Below are 17,745 nucleotides of genomic sequence, written 5' to 3'. Positions count from 1 at the left end.
TTCCAAAAGTAGGTTTATTTTCAGAATTTGCAGCAGCATGATGAAGAGACCCTGACTAGATAGACAGCTAGTTGTTTGGTGACAATGTGGTAAACTAATCTCTTAAGTTCCACTTTTATTTACAAAGTTTACTTTAAAAGCAGACGTTTCTTTGAGCAGCAACTGTGGAGATTTTTTTTTTTTTACGCTTACTGTGATGAAGGTTTAAGGCACTTGATAAAAATTGATTTATGTTTCATAACACCATCAGTTAAAGTAGATGAATTGGAGTCAAAGATTCAGTTGTGCTACCTTAGTCATTTTCTGCAGTTTCATTTGAGTTTTTCACATCCATCTGATGATAATGAAGTCAAGTATTGCTTGCAGCAGCAGGCCCAAGGTGCTTGCAGAATTTACCCAGTGAGGTGGTGCTAGAGTCATAAACATTTGAATTTTCAGTTGTGATTTAACTGCAAGAGGTATTTTTATCCTTTACAAATACATATGTGTGTCTAACAGAAGAAACACTGTATTGATAACCCATTAAAACAGAAGACCCTTGGAAAAAAACCCAACTTGCTAAACGGATAAATCTATGAATTAGATTTTTGCTTTTCTCATTAGGTAGTGTCCATACTAGTTTCGAGGGTGGGTGAAGGAGGTGGGGGAAAGAAAGGGAAGAGGGAGAAGAAGGGAGCATTGGTGAAACATGCCTTTTATTGGGTGTACAGTGCTTCCATGAACTCTACAGAGGCCAGGATTTCTAAGTAGTAGCTATTAGAAACAATGAGAAGAACCTGGGCCTAAATCCTTTATCTTTCAATTTTTAGTGGTGTGGTTTTTTTAATTGGATCTTGTGGCAAAAGCTTGTGTGTATTTAGCAAAGCTTGTGTGGCCCAACTAAACCCTAAAATGCAATAAAACTGAATACTGGTATAAATAAAAATATATGCACGAGGCTGTTCATAGCAAAGCATACATCATCTGTAAGAAACAGATTCATGTGCTCATGCGCAATGCTCCTTATCTCTTGTGTGAAACGGAGGAGCTTTAAAAATAACTGCTTAAGCCTAACTGAATTCCTAGCACACTATGGCAAGGGCAAAAAATGGAGCCAGTGCGTTCAAAGGTTGACCATCTTTCCTGGCAGCAGAGGTGGCATTTTTCATTTGAGAACAGCTGTTGGAAAGAGCATGACAAAGGAAGGGCTATGAATGATGTATAAATAGTATATAAGAGAAGGCAGGTATACAGAGAAGGGAAATGAAAAATAAAACACCAAGTTAGTAAAGGTTAGAGGTATTTGTTTTTGAGAATGTGCAATGTATACAGAACTCTAAGGTTCCTATCTGATCCAATATTGCTGTGAATTTTTACAGAAAAATGTCATCTGGTCTGTTGTTGAAGGATGGCTCAGTTTAGTTAAGATCTAAGCTCTTTCTACTTTTCCTGTATGGATCACCATCACACCATCACTTAGGTTTTTATGGTCACTTATAGATTAATATTTGTATCAGCAAGTCTTATTATCGTAAGATTAGTCTTCTATTCTGTGCAGTCTTTAAGAAGCTTGGAGGAGTTATGTTCTGCAGCTTCAAACCTCTCTTGCCTAGTTATCTCACAATTAAAAATGATCGTCACTGGATTTTGGGAAGGTTCAGAACCTCATGCTGGATGTCTGATTGGTTTGACCTCACCAGGTCATCTTCTGCTCCTGAGCAGTTATAAGATTAATTTAAATGTTGCAAGAAATACAGCAATAGTTCAAAATTAACTTCTCTTCCGATATCCTTGAGAACCATAGAAGTAGTAATAGGCTGTATAATGCCCAACTTGCCAATTCGATTCCAGTTGTAGTGTGTCTAAAAGGATTAGTGTTCCTACCTGCAAGCTGTGTGATAATTGAAGAAATAAGTATTTAGAAGTGCTGGGTAATTTTGTGTTGGCTTTCACCTGGGTTTCAACTGTAGTAGATGCTTTCCTGAGGATCCTGACTTGGGAGTTGATCAGAATTGGGGGTATGAAGAGCTGCCTGCACAAGTCAAAAACAAATTGAGAGGAATGGAAGCTCATGTGATTGCAGGCGATGTCTGGTTCCATGTGCAGGATTTACCAAGTTCAATTCATCAGGGCTTCAGTGAACTAACTTTTAAAACACTGTTTTCACTTTAAATGTCTTAGTATGTAACTGCTGTTTAAAAAAAAAAAAAAAAAACACCTCTCAAGTAATCCTCTCTCTATTTTTCTGCTAATGAGTACTCTTAGAGTATTGTTTGCTCTCAGCTGAATATGAGTTGATGATGGTTGAGAGAAAAGCTATTTATAGAAAAGGGCTGAACCAAACTACAAGGTAAGTAGTACAAAAATGCTGCAGGAGAACTGAGCATGGGCCAAACAGTTTTTATTTAAGGTTTGTAAAAGGAATACCTACTGATTTTATTTGAAATACTGGTTGATATGGTCCCTGGGATATTGTGCTGGATTGCACACATACTGTGAGGGTGATAATGCCTATAGGAAGCAATGAGAGGAAGGGCGTGATGACATGCGAGTACATTTACTGGCAGGTTTCACTGCAGGCAGGAGTTTGGGAGGCCCATGGTAAGAGCTGGGGAACTGCTGGTTACCCAGTTCCTTTCCAGCCTGTTCTGCCTGACCTCATCTATTTTGTATATTTTGTGTTTGCTGCCTAGCTTTAATTGTCCTCTAGAAAATATAAGGTTACTATTGCTCTCTTTTTCTATTTCAGTAAAGCCACGTTTTATATATATATAAATATATATATATATATATATATGTATATATAGGAACTTCAAGGAACAAAATAAGGAAGTTGCAATAATATATATCACAATACCTAGCAGCATCCACTTGAGAAGCCGTTGTTTATATCTGCAGCCTTTTCAGGATTAAGCAGCAGAGATCTACTGCAGGTAGCTCTGGTTCCCCCTGGCAGCAGCTGAGGCTTTTCCACATGGTGCACGGAGGCGGCTGCGCAGCCCGTCTGCCCGGGCCTGGCCTCTCTGAAGGGCAGCGGTGACCAACTGTGGTGCCTCAGCAGCTCGCTTGCTATAGCGTGTATAGAAACACTGCAGTATCCTAAAGGAACATGACAAACTAGATTTCTGTTGTGACATTTTTGGATGCTAAAAACGGCTTTTTTTTTTTCTTGGTTTTCTTGGGAATCTAAAATCAGTTATTTTTTGGTGGTGAAAGGATGAAGCAGAGATGAGGCAATTTGTTGACAAATCAGCTGTTTGAACTTCACAGACCTTTTAATGTATCCAGTAAGATAGGTTGGTACTAACTTTTCAGCATATACAAATCCTGGTTTTGTTTGTAACATATGGATGGTAAAACCAAACTTGAAGGACCTTTAGTAAGATTACTGACCTTAAGTTAATAAGTTCAATATGAAAATTACTTACCTATATGCATAATGATACAGTTTTAATGGCACGCAGTCCTGGGGTTTTGGTTTCTTCACAGCATCCATGCCTTGCTTTGTGCAGAATGAGTAGTGGTTATCTAATGAGTAGATTTTTATTTTTCTTTCTTATGTTTTCGCTGTGTGGCCTCATGCCCTTACTACGTACTATTCAGACCAGGATTGAGGATGAAGTTGTTATTTTCCTCTTTGGCATTTCTACAGGACTTATCACGACAGTATTTCAGTGCTTCAGATGTTAATTGATTTTCATAACACCCTACTGAGAAGAGGAATTATTATTAACCAGGGAAATGGAGCACAAGGAGATTGAGGTCAGAAGTACTGCTAAGTTTGGCTGCCAAGTTTGAAACACCTGTGACCTGATTTATTATTTTTAGCAGTATTCACATAAAACTTCTAAAGCAAAACTCCAGCTTCATTTAGTTGCGACTGTAAGAAGCTCTGCATTTCTCTATATGAAGTGCAGGCTTTCAATACAGGCAGAAATATAATACAAGGCACTCAGCTGACCACTTAAGAAATATTTTATTTAAAAGGCTTTTCTGTTTTCATACAGAAACTTTTGGGCAGAGACAAGGAGAGAATCTGTACCTTAAGTGACAGCACTGAGATGTTGTGGCCCATGAGATTTTTCTTTCTTCTGCTGCACTGTTCTGCTTCCTACCATGCTTATCCACAATTTCTTGAGGCAAAGGAAGCAAGATGCTACTTAACAGGAGTCTCTCCTACTGCGTAACCCTAGCTCATCTCCAGAAGGGGTTTGTTCAGGACAATAAATGAGCCAGCGGTCTTTTTGGAGCATGTGTGAAATGTTCTTGCTTAAAAGTAGTTTATAATGTGTGCACACACAAAGATTTCCCTTTAGTTCTTGAGTGCCTTGAGCCCTAACTTTAATTTTTCTTTTAACATGATTTTCTGTATTTGAAAATCCAACAAAGTCTGTCTTCTGACATCCTATGCCCGCATCCTCACTAGATCCTTTTGTTGTCTTTTGTCATGAATAATTAACTAATCACAACTTTCAGCAGAATAAAAATCTTCTAGAAACTTCTGTTTGAATAACTAGAACCTGATCTGATGGGATGATCCTGGGAGCAGGGCAGTAAACAAATTTATTTGGAAATATGTAGGAACTCTACTAAAATATTTTTCATATATTTTACAATGTTGCTGTGCACTGATTTTCACTCTAGGCCCCTTTGCTATCTTGGGTAGCGCATGAGTTTATGGATTTGAGATGAATGCTGTTTTTTCAGAATAGGCTCTTTGTCTTATCTTTTAGCCTTGATTTTATTGGGGGATCATTTAATTGTTTTTCTCTAGCATTTCAGAAACATCTATTCTTAATAATGCTGTAAGTCAGCTCTACTTCTGGCTCTTTTTAACTTAGAAAAAATGAATTTGCATTTAGGTCTTATACCAAAATGTGTATCTACCTTGTAAGGCTTTGCACACTCAAATACATGCTGTACTCTTTTTTTGAGATTAATCAAGAACTGTAACACTTGAAAAGGATATTTTGGACAGAGTGTTACTAATGCGTTGCAAGATCCAACATTACAACATGATTTTGGAAATCTGTATTTTCTTTTTTTTGTTGGTTTGTATTCAAATCCCTTGGAGTGTAAGCTCTGAGGTGACTTAATCCTACCTGAATCCCCTTCTAGAATTTGCCTCCCATTCTTGGGTAGAGAACGTGCATGGATTAGGGTAGGCTGTGTCCAATAATGTTTTGAAGAGAAACTAGAAATCTTTATGTATGAGACAGTGACCCTCTTTGTAAGGGTTTAGAGCTGTGTAAAATGTCTGTGATGCCAGATCATTTTTCCTGAAATATTTCTAACATAGTTCTGTTTTCAGGCTGAGCTTGGCTGAGGTTAATATGAGGTCACTCAATGGTAGTCTGCAATATGAGTTCAGAAGCTGGATCGTCTCAATCAGTATTGAATTGAATTTCTACTTGATCTGGTTTTATTGGCTGCTGTTGGAAATTTAAGAGATTTTTAAATGGACTCAGTAAATGTTTTCTAGCCCTCGATCTTAAATTGCATTTAAGACATTTCATAATACGTAGCACAATTGGTAGATCAGTGTAAGAGAAGAATATTGCAATTACTTAGGTTCCCATGTGTTTGAAAGCCATGGAAATCAAAATGCTTATTAAAGAACCCTGGTTAGCAAACTACTCATTACTTAGTTTTTTATTCTTTATTTTGTTGCATGCTGTTTAGACTGTGTGCTTAGTTTCAGTTGTTAATAGTTACATGATGTTTAGATATCCTGAAAATTGTGATGGGAACCTGATGAAAAGATTCAGCACAAAAGTGTGATTGTTTTCTCCAACAGTGCTTGGGTAGTCCATTAAAAAAGATCAGTCCAGTAGAAGAAGAAAGGAAGCTTTCCTTTCTGTAGCAGTCTTCCTTTCCTTAGCAGAAGCAAAGCAAGTGGGAATTAGGACACCAGTCAGAGAACGTTTATGGTAAAGAGCCTGAGCAAACATGGACCTGAGCAAGAAACCACCTAGACTTTGGAGGTGCCCCTGGTAGCTGTCTCCAGTCTGTTTATATAACAAATGTTTTCTTTGTTTTCAAGGCCAAAGTACTTGCAGAGGATTTATTTTCTGTTTTAGGTCACATGTGAGGGTTCTATTTTTTTTATTTTCTATTAGGCTTATAGAAGTAATAGAGAAAAGCGGTGTTTGACATTTACCAATCTAAAGATACTCTCACACACTGAGAGTAATTGTAACTAAAGATAATTTGAGTTGTCTTTGTAGATGTAACCCCGGCAGTTTGTTCACATACACAGAGGAAAGTCCCTCTGATTACAACCATTTCCAATATCTTTATAAAGTAATAGCATTCCGAGCAATTTATTCCTTATGAACAGAGGTAAGTATGTCTAGGGAGCAATTCAGTTGCCTAAACATTGGCATCTAGTGTCATTTTAAGTGTCTTTGGTTGTGCAAATTGTCCATATGGAGGTTACAGAGATGATGCAGCACTTAAAGGAGACTTGAGTCCTGCAGTAGCAGCTGCTTGTCAGGCTGGGGTACCTCAGCCCCTCTAAAATGGCTTTCAGCACCTCTGCTTGGGCACCACCTGAACTGATCAATGTGAAAATGTAACCGAGTTGGAGATGTTCTGCTAGCAAGGAAATACATGGGGTTTCTCTGACTGTGGAGCGCTACTACGTTTTTTTTTTTTTTTTTCCTCTCGTTTTGTTCTTTTAAAGAACACTCAGTGGTAAACTTTGACATTTCCAAGTAATAGTTCTAATTTGTAATCAACACTATTTTTCTGGTAGATTGATATATTTTGAAAATTGGTACCTCTGAGGTTACCGGAAAGGTAGAGTCTAATTTTCTTTTTTTTTTTGCTTTCACAAAAATAGTGTAAGCATGTGTTCTGTAGGGGGAAAAAAAAGCAACTGTGGTTAAATAACTACTCGATTCCTATGAGTTTTAAAGTTGGACTGTGAGCCCAAAGGACAGCAAGCATGCCACGTTGTTAAGCAGTTTATTGCTGCAGTTGAAACTAGAGGTTTTTCAGTTTCTTCACAAACGCATTTTTGGAGGATGAGTCAGTAAAGCAGTTATCTAATGTATCCATGTTGACTGCATGTAGAATTTTGTATTCTGTGTGTTTAATTATATTGCTTGCAGGCTAATGCTGTGGATTTTTTCTTCTCTTCACAGGATTCTGCTCAGGAGAGTGTCATTACCCGAGATATTCATCGCACGTTTCCAGCACATGATTATTTTAAAGATACAGAAGGAGACGGTCAGGAATCTCTATACAAAATCTGTAAGGTACAGTCAGTACTCTGGATTTTAGTATTCCATATTTTTCTAAGACTATCTTCTCTTCCCCCCCCACCCCCGTAAACGTGTTCTGATCCAAAACACTACTCAGTAGGATTTTAAAGCTTTATTTAGGTTGTATGCAAAGGCTGTAGTTTTTCTGCGGTACTAAATTTCATATCTCAAGATGCATATCAGAAGTCGAGGCTCATGCTAGCTTTACTAATGGGGTGGTTGATGTCTAAGGTCTGTTTCGGAAGGTATGTGAAGCTGCTGAACTCTTTTTTTTTTTTTTCCTTTTTTTTTTTTTTTTTCCTTTTTTTTTTTTCCTTTTTTTTTTTTCCCCCAGCAGAAGCTTCAGAGAAAAAGCAGCCCCCAGAGTGTGCTGCAGTAAGGTTAAGGAAGCCCCTCTGAGATAATTACTTAGAGAATAGATTAGCTGATCTTTTTACAATGTGTATGTATAACTTTACAATCATAGCTCTCAGATAAGCTCTTATGAAGGAATATCTGTATTTTTTTTTTTTTCCCCCCACTTTGCAGATGAGAGAGCTGAGGTATTAAGGAACAGCTTGGGCTCAGTTATACAGACAGGCATGTTGCTAAGGAGAAAGGCAGAAAGAACATTGCAGCTAGATACGGGTTCCACTGCTGCCGATTGTAGGTTTTGATTGTGGCTTTATCCATCATCCTCTCTCTCTCTCTCTCTCTCTCTTTCTCTCTCTCTCTTTCTCTCTCTCTCTCTCTCTTTTTTTTTTTTTTTAAAGCAACTTCTCTTCTTTTCCTTATTACTCTCCTCCAATGGATTAATAGGCAGATAGATGTCTGTGAGATGGAATTGTCAATAACAAGCAGGAAAGCCAGAAGAATTCAGTAAACAGTGTCCTGCCTTTGGGGCATGATAATACATACTGCTGTTCTCCAGATATATACTGTGGTGATAGTCTCCTGTTCAAGCAATAATTGGATACCTGTTAAATATAGCTGCTTTTTTAGATATTGTTGAATTCATTATCCGAGGTAATTCGCATTAGAAAAATGAAATAAATAAGGAGCATAAAGGACTTTAGTGTGAAATCAATATAATTGGTTCAAATCTTTGAACACAAAAGGTGTTTATGAGGGTTATGAGAAAAATGTTCTCATGTCAATCTTTAACAAAAATAACTAGGACAATGCAGGTAATTATTGGCTTGTCAGTCTGATATCAGTTAAATGAAAAATGATGGAATGGCTTTCAGCTTTATCAAGGATTAAATGTGAAAATATATTATAATGAATACATATGGGTTTATTGAAAATAGATTTTGACAAGCTATTTAAAAAAAAAAATACAGGTTGGGTGAAAGTAATTTTTTTCCAAATTCTGTAGATCATTTGGTCTGATGCTGTGTAAGAATTGTAACCGCTAGACAAGTTAGAAGACGAACAAGCTATACATTAAAGAATTAAAAAGTAGCTAGCTGGAAAGTCTCTCATTATCAGCACTGAATAAACGTTTTCAAACAAAAATAAAATTTATTTGCTGCATTTATATTAATCACTTGAAAGAAAGCAAAAAAAAAAAAAAAGATAAAAATTTGTGGATGACAGAAAAAGGGCTATAAATAAAGGGTATGCTTCTTAATAAAGAGGGCAAGGGGATATTAGATGAATCTGATGTAGGAGTAACATGATTCAGGTGTCTCAGCATTTCACAGTAGATGCAGCTGCTCTTGATTTTGATTACTGTGTCCAGAATTCAAGATAACATTTTCTAACCCAGAAAGAATTTGTAGAAGATATGTGACAACTATTCCATGATTTGAGAGCATGCTCTAGAAGGAGAAAATCTTAGTCTATTCTCTTTAATAAAGAGAAAAAGATAAAGGGATGAATATGATTTCACCAGAACTGACTAGCAGGCAGCCTGAGAGAGGCAGGGATTCCTGTTCTTCCCGGATTTCCCTGGCTAAGGATAAAGTACATCATTTGATTTCCAAAGCTGGGAACTCTTCCCGCTCTCAAGACCTCTCTCTCAGCAGATTAAGGACCTTCCCCTCTCATTCCTGCATTTCTTGAAAGGTCTAGATCATCACTTAACCAGTATTTGCCATAAATTGAAGACTACTTTTTTCCTCAGAGTATTTTACATTTATCAGCAGTTGAATCACCTCTGCCATTTTGCCACTTTCCCCTTGATAAGAAAGGGTCCCACATAGCATCTTTGCAGTCAGTTTTTGATTTACTGCTCTGAACAGCTTTGCTTTATCAGCAGACTTTGTTACCTTGCTCTTTGTGTGACTTGTGCAGGATTTATGAATGTTTTCAGCAGTTCCAGCCCCATCATCTCTTTTTGTAAGACTCTGGGAGTTAGCTCACCCTCTTTTTTTGTGGATGAAAACTTACTGTTTATTCCTCCTCCTTATTTTCTATCCTTTAATAAATTATTTGAACACATATTGGGACTTTCTCCTATGGTGGTTTAGTTTTCTTAAAAGTCATTTAGCAGGGATCTTGTTGAAGGTTTTCCAAAAATCTCAGCAGACTATATGGATTGAAAATAATGTTTTGACAGCCTTGTATTTTCAGTGTAACTTTTAATAGAGGTACTGGAAGATACTGGGTGTTCATGCCCTTTTTCTAATGTGAAAATAAGATATTTGCATAACGAGATTATTGAATAAGGCTGGAAGAAGGTTGTTCTAAGACAGGAGAGTAAAAAGCTGGAGAGCAGCTTCTCTGTGCCTGCTGCAATGCGAAGTGATCTGAGCTGCCAGACAGGGAGGAGAGTGCAGCTTGCTGCCGACCTCGCTGCTACTGCTTTGCCGGCTCTGGTTCCTTCCCTGCCTCTCTCCTGCAGAGCACAGGAAACAGAAAGCTTGAAACTTTTTCTCTTGCAGAACATTTGTGTAACAAAGTATCTAAAAATAAACTTTGAAGGCTGACAATGGTGGTGAGCAGTGAGAGGGAAGAGCTAGCAGCTCTGGCTTCTGGATTTGTGATTTCACCCAAGGGCATCAGATGAGCCAGATTCGTACAGAGCAGACATCTTTGGAAAATACGTTTGTTTCTTTGGTCCTTTCTGTTTAAATACCATGAAAATTCTAGGTATATTTGAAGAGTTCCTTCTCCATGTTTTGGTGAATAATGGAATAATGCTCTTGACCTACTTCCATGCTTACATATGTAGTTAACAGTGCTATGTTTCAGGGAATCAAGGCACTTGGCAGAAGGAGTCCTCTCCACTGCTTGGAGTGCCTGCAGTGCACAATTTAACGTGACCTTTTTTGTCTAATTTTCTGACTAAAGTAGCTCCTATTTGACAAACACCACTGAGACTTTAATAAGAGAAATGCAGTATGTTGCAGAGAAATCAGTCAGTTTCTTTAGGTTAATAATTTTAGATCTATATTTTGCTGCTTGCCTGGTAACTCTTCTCTGATTTGGTGAATCCCAGTGATCAAAAACTGGTCTTAGTGTATGTGGGTTTTTTGTTGTTTGTTTGTTTGCTTGTTTTTTCTCCTATGAAAAAAGGCGTGAGAACATCTGTATTATGGAGCACTTGGTTATTGAATACTTGTCTCTTTGGTTCATCAAATGTGGAGTTTATTGCTAGCCCCAGCTGTAGCTGCCAGAAGGCTTTATGTGCAGGACAGGACCAGTAGTTGGTTACTGTGACTCCAACGTTCTGTTTCAGTAGTTCTGCCAATGTCTTCTTGTTGGTATCCAGAGGAGTAGGGGGAGCAATGAACCCTTCTTGTAGCAAAGCTAACACTTAATGGGACCCACCACTGGATTTGAGCTTTCTTAGCTGCAGATGATGTGACTGAAATATGAACAGTGTCTTGGACAAATTGCCCTTTTGGGGCCAATAGTTTTTATGCCCAGATAAGCCAGATCTGCCCTGTAAATTGTAGGTCTTTCATTTCCTTTCTTAGTTTCAGTTTCCTGCAGTGTCTTTTTTTTTTTTTCTCTCTCTCTTTTTTTTTTTCTCTCTTTTTTCTTAGTATCTTCCAAAACTTACCACTAGGCAGTTGCTGCATTTGTCTACTTTGGTTTTGGTTTAGCTGGTTAGGGCTGGTTGCTGTTGCTTTCTTACAGCAGCCTCTCACCAGTTTTAGTATAAGTAAGGGCCATAAGCAGAACCAGTTAAGACTGATTTTTTTCATCTATTTTTAGTTGTTTATTTTCTGCACTTGTGCATTGAAGAGCAATTTTAGTAAATATTGTTGTCTTGTTTCATGCAAAGGATTTTTAGTGTTATCTTGTCTTCTTCAATTTACATATTAATAAGGCTCCTTCTCTGTGCATCTGCGCTCAGCAAGGAAGCAGTGGGACTGTTCCTGAATATGGATTTTCTGCTGAGCCTGCACTAGTAAAAAGGTCAGGCCTGTGAATCTTGAGTGCTGGGAAGAGGATGGAAGCACCGTTCCGGGAGGAGCCCGCCAGGGACGAGCGAGCGGGGCAGCTTCTCCCTTCTCCGGGCCCTTGTGGGGCCTACGCGTCTGCACGAGGCCTCACGGGCAAAATATAGCTGCCTCTCTGCTATACTCCATCAACAAGGAAATAATTTCTAAACATACAGCTTTAGTTAACACAGTGATTTGGATGTGCAGTCAGGCTGTTGCAATATTCTTTATGGGCTCTGTTTTGTTTGCAGTGCAATTAATGTAATTGAATTTCTGATATTTGCTAGTTAGCACTGGGCGGCACTTTGTTATTTCAGGTATGTTTGAACCTTCAGCAAGCACAAGCAGTGATCTCTCATGCTCCTGGGGATGCAAACAAAATGAAAATCAGTTTGTTGTGGAATTTGAGATGTACTCCTTACTATTCATCTTTTAAATGCTGGAAGAGATGAGGCCCTCATCTCTCCCAGCACAGAGATAGCTGTTAGAGGCCTCAGTTCTGTAGATGAATTGAAGATCCTTTAGTCAAAAGGAGTTAAGTGAATTTTAAGTAAGGCTTTAATAAGGCTTATTTGAAAGAGAGAGAGAGAGAGAGAATAATTAAAATCTTAGTTATTTGAAGGATTGTAATCAGAGATTCGTGAGTCACAGAAGTAAATAATAATTTGCAAGTCGTTGACACTTTCACAGATTGTGCTGGTAAAAAAAACGACTCAAAGTTTCGTGAAAAGTTTTGAAATGTTTAAGAAGGTATTTAGGAGAACATTTATTGGTCTGCATAAATATTTCTATATTTTACATGCAGATTTTGGGATTCGATGGAGTTTTTTTCTTTCTTTTTTTTTTCCTTCCCCATTTTACTCCTTTGGCCACAATTTTAGCCTCTTTCATCTTCTCTGAAGGAGTTCTTTTTTATTTCCGATAGCTTTCTTGGCTTGCTTATCCATAGTCTGTTTTAGAGGAGATTTGTTTGCTCCAGTGTGGTGGTTTTTAAATGCTTATTATAAAACATGTTTGGATTAATTCACTGCTGATGTTAGCAAATTATTAACTATTTTGTTAATAATATTTCTCAGAACAGCGAGAACCTGCACACAGGTTGATTGTTTCCTATTAATTTTACAGCTTAGATTTTTTAAGAAGAACAAAAGTTTTTTTTTATATAGTGTGGAGAAAAAAAAGTGACAAAATTTGTTACTTGTTGTTTTACTTATCTGCTTTTAAATAGAGATAGCCTTTCAAAAGCAAAAATCAAATGTTTTTGGACATTCTGAAGAAATAGGAGGCATCTATAGCCTGACAGATTTCTGGACACAGAAATAAAGGAAAAATATTCTTCCTACACTACTTTTATTTTTCTAAGAATTCTTACTTGAATTCTTACTAATTCTTACTTGAGTTATTATTATTAGTCAGACATGGTACTAATTAGATATATGCAATATTAATTTAGAAGTTGGAAATAAATTTATGATAATTCAGTGCAGAAACAGAGTAATTTTAAGTACTGTTTTGTATTTATTTGACCAATAGAAATAAAAACATTCCTGAGATAAAGATACAATATATTTTCAGCACACAACAAATTTAGACCCTCATTTTGAGACTGGGATGGTATCAAAATCGTTTATGAAGCAATTTTTGTATTCACAAGACGTGGCCTAGGGAGGCCTCTCATCAGAGCCCAGGCAAGGAAGTATTATCAGAGCCCTTGGGGGCAGAGTGTGAGGATGCAGAAGTCTGCAGTGCTCTTTTATCATCTGTCCCCTGTATTTCATCTTTTAGAGGGTAATTCTAATAAAGATGTGATATATTATAGTTTGGGCATGATGATGATGATGATGTGCATTAGTTTTAGTGCTCTTAATTTTTTCTACCGATGTGGTAATGAAACAACAGCACTTGTGGCGTACTCAGGAGTTTGGCATGTGGATATTATAAGAATTAGTGTTATTTGGTATTAATAGTTCCTTTAGAAAAATAAGACAATGTGAAATGTCCATATGAACTATATCATTGTGCTGTATATGGTGTGCAGTAGTTGATGTACAGTTTTTTAAAATTTGGACCATATTGCTTCCTCTCTGTAAACAGTGTCCTCTCTAATATTAATAGTGACCATAGGGTCACTTAAAAGCTTATGGGAATAAGGGTCTGTGTGAGAGAAAATGAAGGGTTTTTCTCAGGCATGCTACAGTTTTAGCATTCATTTAATTAAAAAAAAAAAAGCCATAATATAAAAGGGCAACCTCCTTTTTGCCTTTATCTGTTGTAATTTGAGGAAATGATCTGTCAGTGACCTGGGCTAACACCTGTGGTGTTGATTTGGGATGCTAAACCTTATTTTAGTAAGCATCACTGATAATACTTTTCATGTCAAGACTGTGAACTGCTTCACAGCTTATTAAAACATTTAAGAAAGAAAAGACTTACTCTTAGACTCTCATGAGGAAAAAAAAATCAGCTTGATTCTAAAATATTATTAAATGTTTTAAAGTAAAGAAGTTTGAAAGGTGCATGATTAAATTTATTCTCCTGAACTCAGTGTTCAAAAGCTTGGGAAAGCTTTTTCCCTCAGGAAAGCTTTATGGTGGCACAGCAATCTTACCATCGGAAAATGAGTCTTACTCATTTTTCAGCATAGTAAGGACATGGAAAGGTTGCTTCTGATGAAGCTGTCAGCCCACAGTAATCCTCACTGGCTTCCTAGGCAGCATCCTTGGGTCCTAGATTTAATTTGCGTAAGGTGTGTGTGTGTGTGTGTTTTTTTTTTTTTTTTTTTTTCTAGCCTAATTCTTAGTTCAGACTTGTATTATTATCATTATCGCAGTACTGATGTTGGCATAATTATCCCAGGTTTAAGTGAAGGGAGATTGCATCCAGATCTTTTCATGACTAAATATGCAGACACACACACACACACATATACATATCTACACACACACGCACATATGTATGTATATATACACACTCAAATATTTTGCATGTGGAAGATTAAGGCTGAACTATGCCTTTTTCAAGTGTACCAAAAGCTTGTTCAAGAATGGTTACAATTTCCCCTCTTCATCTTTTTGGCCTCCGTAGCCTTTTGTATTCTGAATAGCTCATTGATTAAAATGAATTTGATAATACGTACATAGATCTGAAATTGTGGATGGCTTTTGTCTTTTCTAGGCCTATTCTGTCTATGATGAAGACATTGGCTATTGCCAGGGACAGTCTTTCCTCGCAGCTGTGCTACTTCTTCATGTGAGTTAATTGCAAAATGAAAGCAAATTTATTTTGACACCAAAGCAGCTTTAAAAACAGTATGTAGCGTACTGTTTGACTGTGGTTTGCTTGTCTCTGTTACCTTTTGTTGCTTGTTGGCAAATAGTGTATAAAAGGTTTCTATCACTGTCAATGTGTATTTCCTCTGTTGAGGCAAAATCCATTAATTCAAGATCAATTAGGGTTTTTAGGAGATGAAGTAATGTGTCTTGTAGTGTTTCAGCTTTTGACAATAGAGATTATCTTTAAAAGAAAAAAATAAAAGTAATTTTATTCCTAAACCTGAAACTGTTTTGTTTTGTATTGCTGTTTTCCTTTAATCTGATTCTTGTCTAAGTAAACTTCCATTGCCTTTATGAGGAATTCAACTTTGGGAGATATTCTCAGGACAACTAATCAGAACAGTCTTATGAGTTTTCAATGACACTTTTTCTCCTAGAGACACTTTATAAAATGTTTCAAATGAAAACCTATTTTGAACCATATTTTAGCCTGTAACCAAAAACTGTAAAAACTTTCATCTTTCACTTCATAATACATGAGTGTGTATGCGTGTGCACAGATAGATAAATGTGCATTTTTTATATTCACAATCTACTTAAATTCCAAGATATATCACAGGATAAGCAGTAGATGTAAATTGTATGAGTATTGTAAATAATATGGTGGAGGGGTGGGAATATAAATCCCAACCACTATTATTTATGCTGTTCCATGCTTTCTCTGATAGGCTTTAATTAATTATTAATCATGATTGGAATAATTTGATTTTCTGGTTCTGTATAGGGCTATTTGACTTATATTGCATACATAGTTTCCACAAAATCAAATTCAAGTCATTTTAACTATAAGTTATAATTCCTAAGGAAATCTGTGTCATCTTTCAGATGTAATGAACACGTTACCAGTGTTACAGAAAAGCTTTAGGTTCTTCAAGATAAATGTGAAATTAGTCACATTGCAGTCCCACATATAGTAAAAATGAACATATCTGCCTTTTGTTTTTCCATTAAAAATTTACCTAAAGAAAGACTTTTAATTTCTACTTGAAAAATAATTATTTTTAGAGGTTCTTAGAAATAAATGGATATCGCATTTTTAACATCTTTTTGATATTTTGGCTTCTCTCATATGGGCGTATACTGTCCTTGCTAGAGAGCCTTGCCTTTGTTTCTAGTGTTTCTGGAGTTAGAAGAAATTGCCCTGTACAGAAGGAATACTAACTGGCAATTACACTCTCTTTAATAGAATGTTTATAACACTACCTTTCCTGCTAGGGTAAAAAAAAAAAAAATTGCTTTCAGCTTGTTTTAGAGCAAGTTTAAGCTTTTTGGTCAGCATAAAGCTGTTTCTTCCCTTAACTTTGTCTGTGGCCTTTGTTTGCTGCCAGTGGGGATCATTCTATCCAGCTAGAACTGTGGTAAAGAGATCTGAGATTCACAACAGCTCGGTCTAGGTGCATTTAGCCTGTTGAAATCGCTTGCGGTGAATCTGGTATTTCCTGACAGTAGCTGGTGGCTTTTATATGTGCTGTCTGAAAATGAAAGCATCTGCTTCAGCTGTGGCCCTGGAGACAGAACATAATCATAGTCTAAACCATAGAAGATGAAACCCTGGAGGTGGATATCAAGAGACTAAAATTCTCTTTGAAGAAAATACTGAGCTTTTATCTATTGCTGATATTTGCTGAGGGGTTGGCAAGGATGTGAACGAAGGGATATACTAAAAGGTCAAGAGTTGTCACTCTTGATACTGGGTAATTGTTTTCAGTTGTAGCAATCCGGTACCTGCAAAAGGAAATTTTTTGAGTGACTGATGACCTGATTAGGGGTCTGCAGTGACTCTGCTTATCCATATTTTACTATTATGTTACCTGCAAGCAGGGGAAAGTGCGGAGATGTCTGACCAGTGGAAGTTTGGTAATAAAAGCATTCATACAAATTCAGCTTGCAATGAGCTCAAGCCAGTGAATGTGATTTTAGATGGCTCCCATAGCAACCACACCAAGGGACAAACTATAACTCTGTTGGAAAAGGAGTTTTGGTCAAGGTGAAATATGGTGATTATAGAGATAAGGCTTCTGAAAAGGCCCGCTGTCTATGGGTGAATTCAGCCTTCCTGGTCTCATGATGAGGTTTTGAAGGCAAACTGCATTTCTGCATCCACTTTGGGAAGCCTAACTTCTGAGCATTTGCCTTCCTGGGGTTTGGATGGAAGCAAATAGCAGATATTCTCACTAAGGGACAGTTATCCTTCAGTGTTTTCAAATGCTTTTCCCAGTTAACTAAGTCTCTCTCAGTAGAAATTTCTGTCTTGGATTGCTGTTTATCTATTTTGTAGTTGCTCTTATAGATGAGAATTGTATATTCCTACATATTGGCAAAAAGATGCCAGTGACAGTTGTGCAGTTGTAGCCATGTCTACATGTATGGACCTGTACTCTGATCTCACATTTTCCTCAAAGAATCTCTTAGACCCAGATCAAGGTGCTCATCAAGGAGAATATTCCCCTTGTGATTATAGTTACTTAATTCTAAATACTGAGTGCCATGATGAGCAGTTTAATACACCCCTGGTTTAGAATCCATCCTACATAAGTGATTTAAGTGTAGATATATGTGAGTATTTGTGTAAGGACCTTCCAACTTCAGCTTAGTTTTTAAAATTATATTTGTGTATTTTTCCAAACAGATGCCAGAAGAGCAAGCATTCTGTGTATTGGTGAAAATAATGTATGACTATGGCTTGAGGGACCTCTACAGAAATAATTTTGAAGATCTCCATTGCAAATTTTTCCAGCTGGAGAAGTTGATGCAGGTGGGGCCAGGTTACAAAATTCTTGTACTTCATAA

At 37.1% G+C, this 17,745-nt stretch overlaps 1 protein-coding gene across 1 annotated transcript in view; it reads left to right on the top strand.

Moving 5' to 3' along the window:
* RABGAP1L (RAB GTPase activating protein 1 like) overlaps positions 1-17,745 on the top strand; it is a 177,205-nt gene that overhangs the window by 90,643 nt on the left and 68,817 nt on the right. The window contains exons 13-15 of the mRNA XM_088524459.1: positions 7,128-7,241; positions 14,798-14,872; positions 17,585-17,710. Coding sequence (XP_088380585.1) covers positions 7,128-7,241; positions 14,798-14,872; positions 17,585-17,710 — 315 coding nt within the window. The remainder of the gene's footprint in view (positions 1-7,127; positions 7,242-14,797; positions 14,873-17,584; positions 17,711-17,745) is intronic.

This window comes from Tinamus guttatus, unplaced genomic scaffold (genome assembly GCF_059628265.1).
Source record: "Tinamus guttatus ecotype Peru unplaced genomic scaffold, ASM5962826v1 Tinamus_guttatus_pri_ptg000211l, whole genome shotgun sequence".
Lineage (NCBI taxonomy): Eukaryota > Metazoa > Chordata > Aves > Tinamiformes > Tinamidae > Tinamus > Tinamus guttatus.
This window is presented reverse-complemented; position numbering and strand designations above follow the sequence as displayed.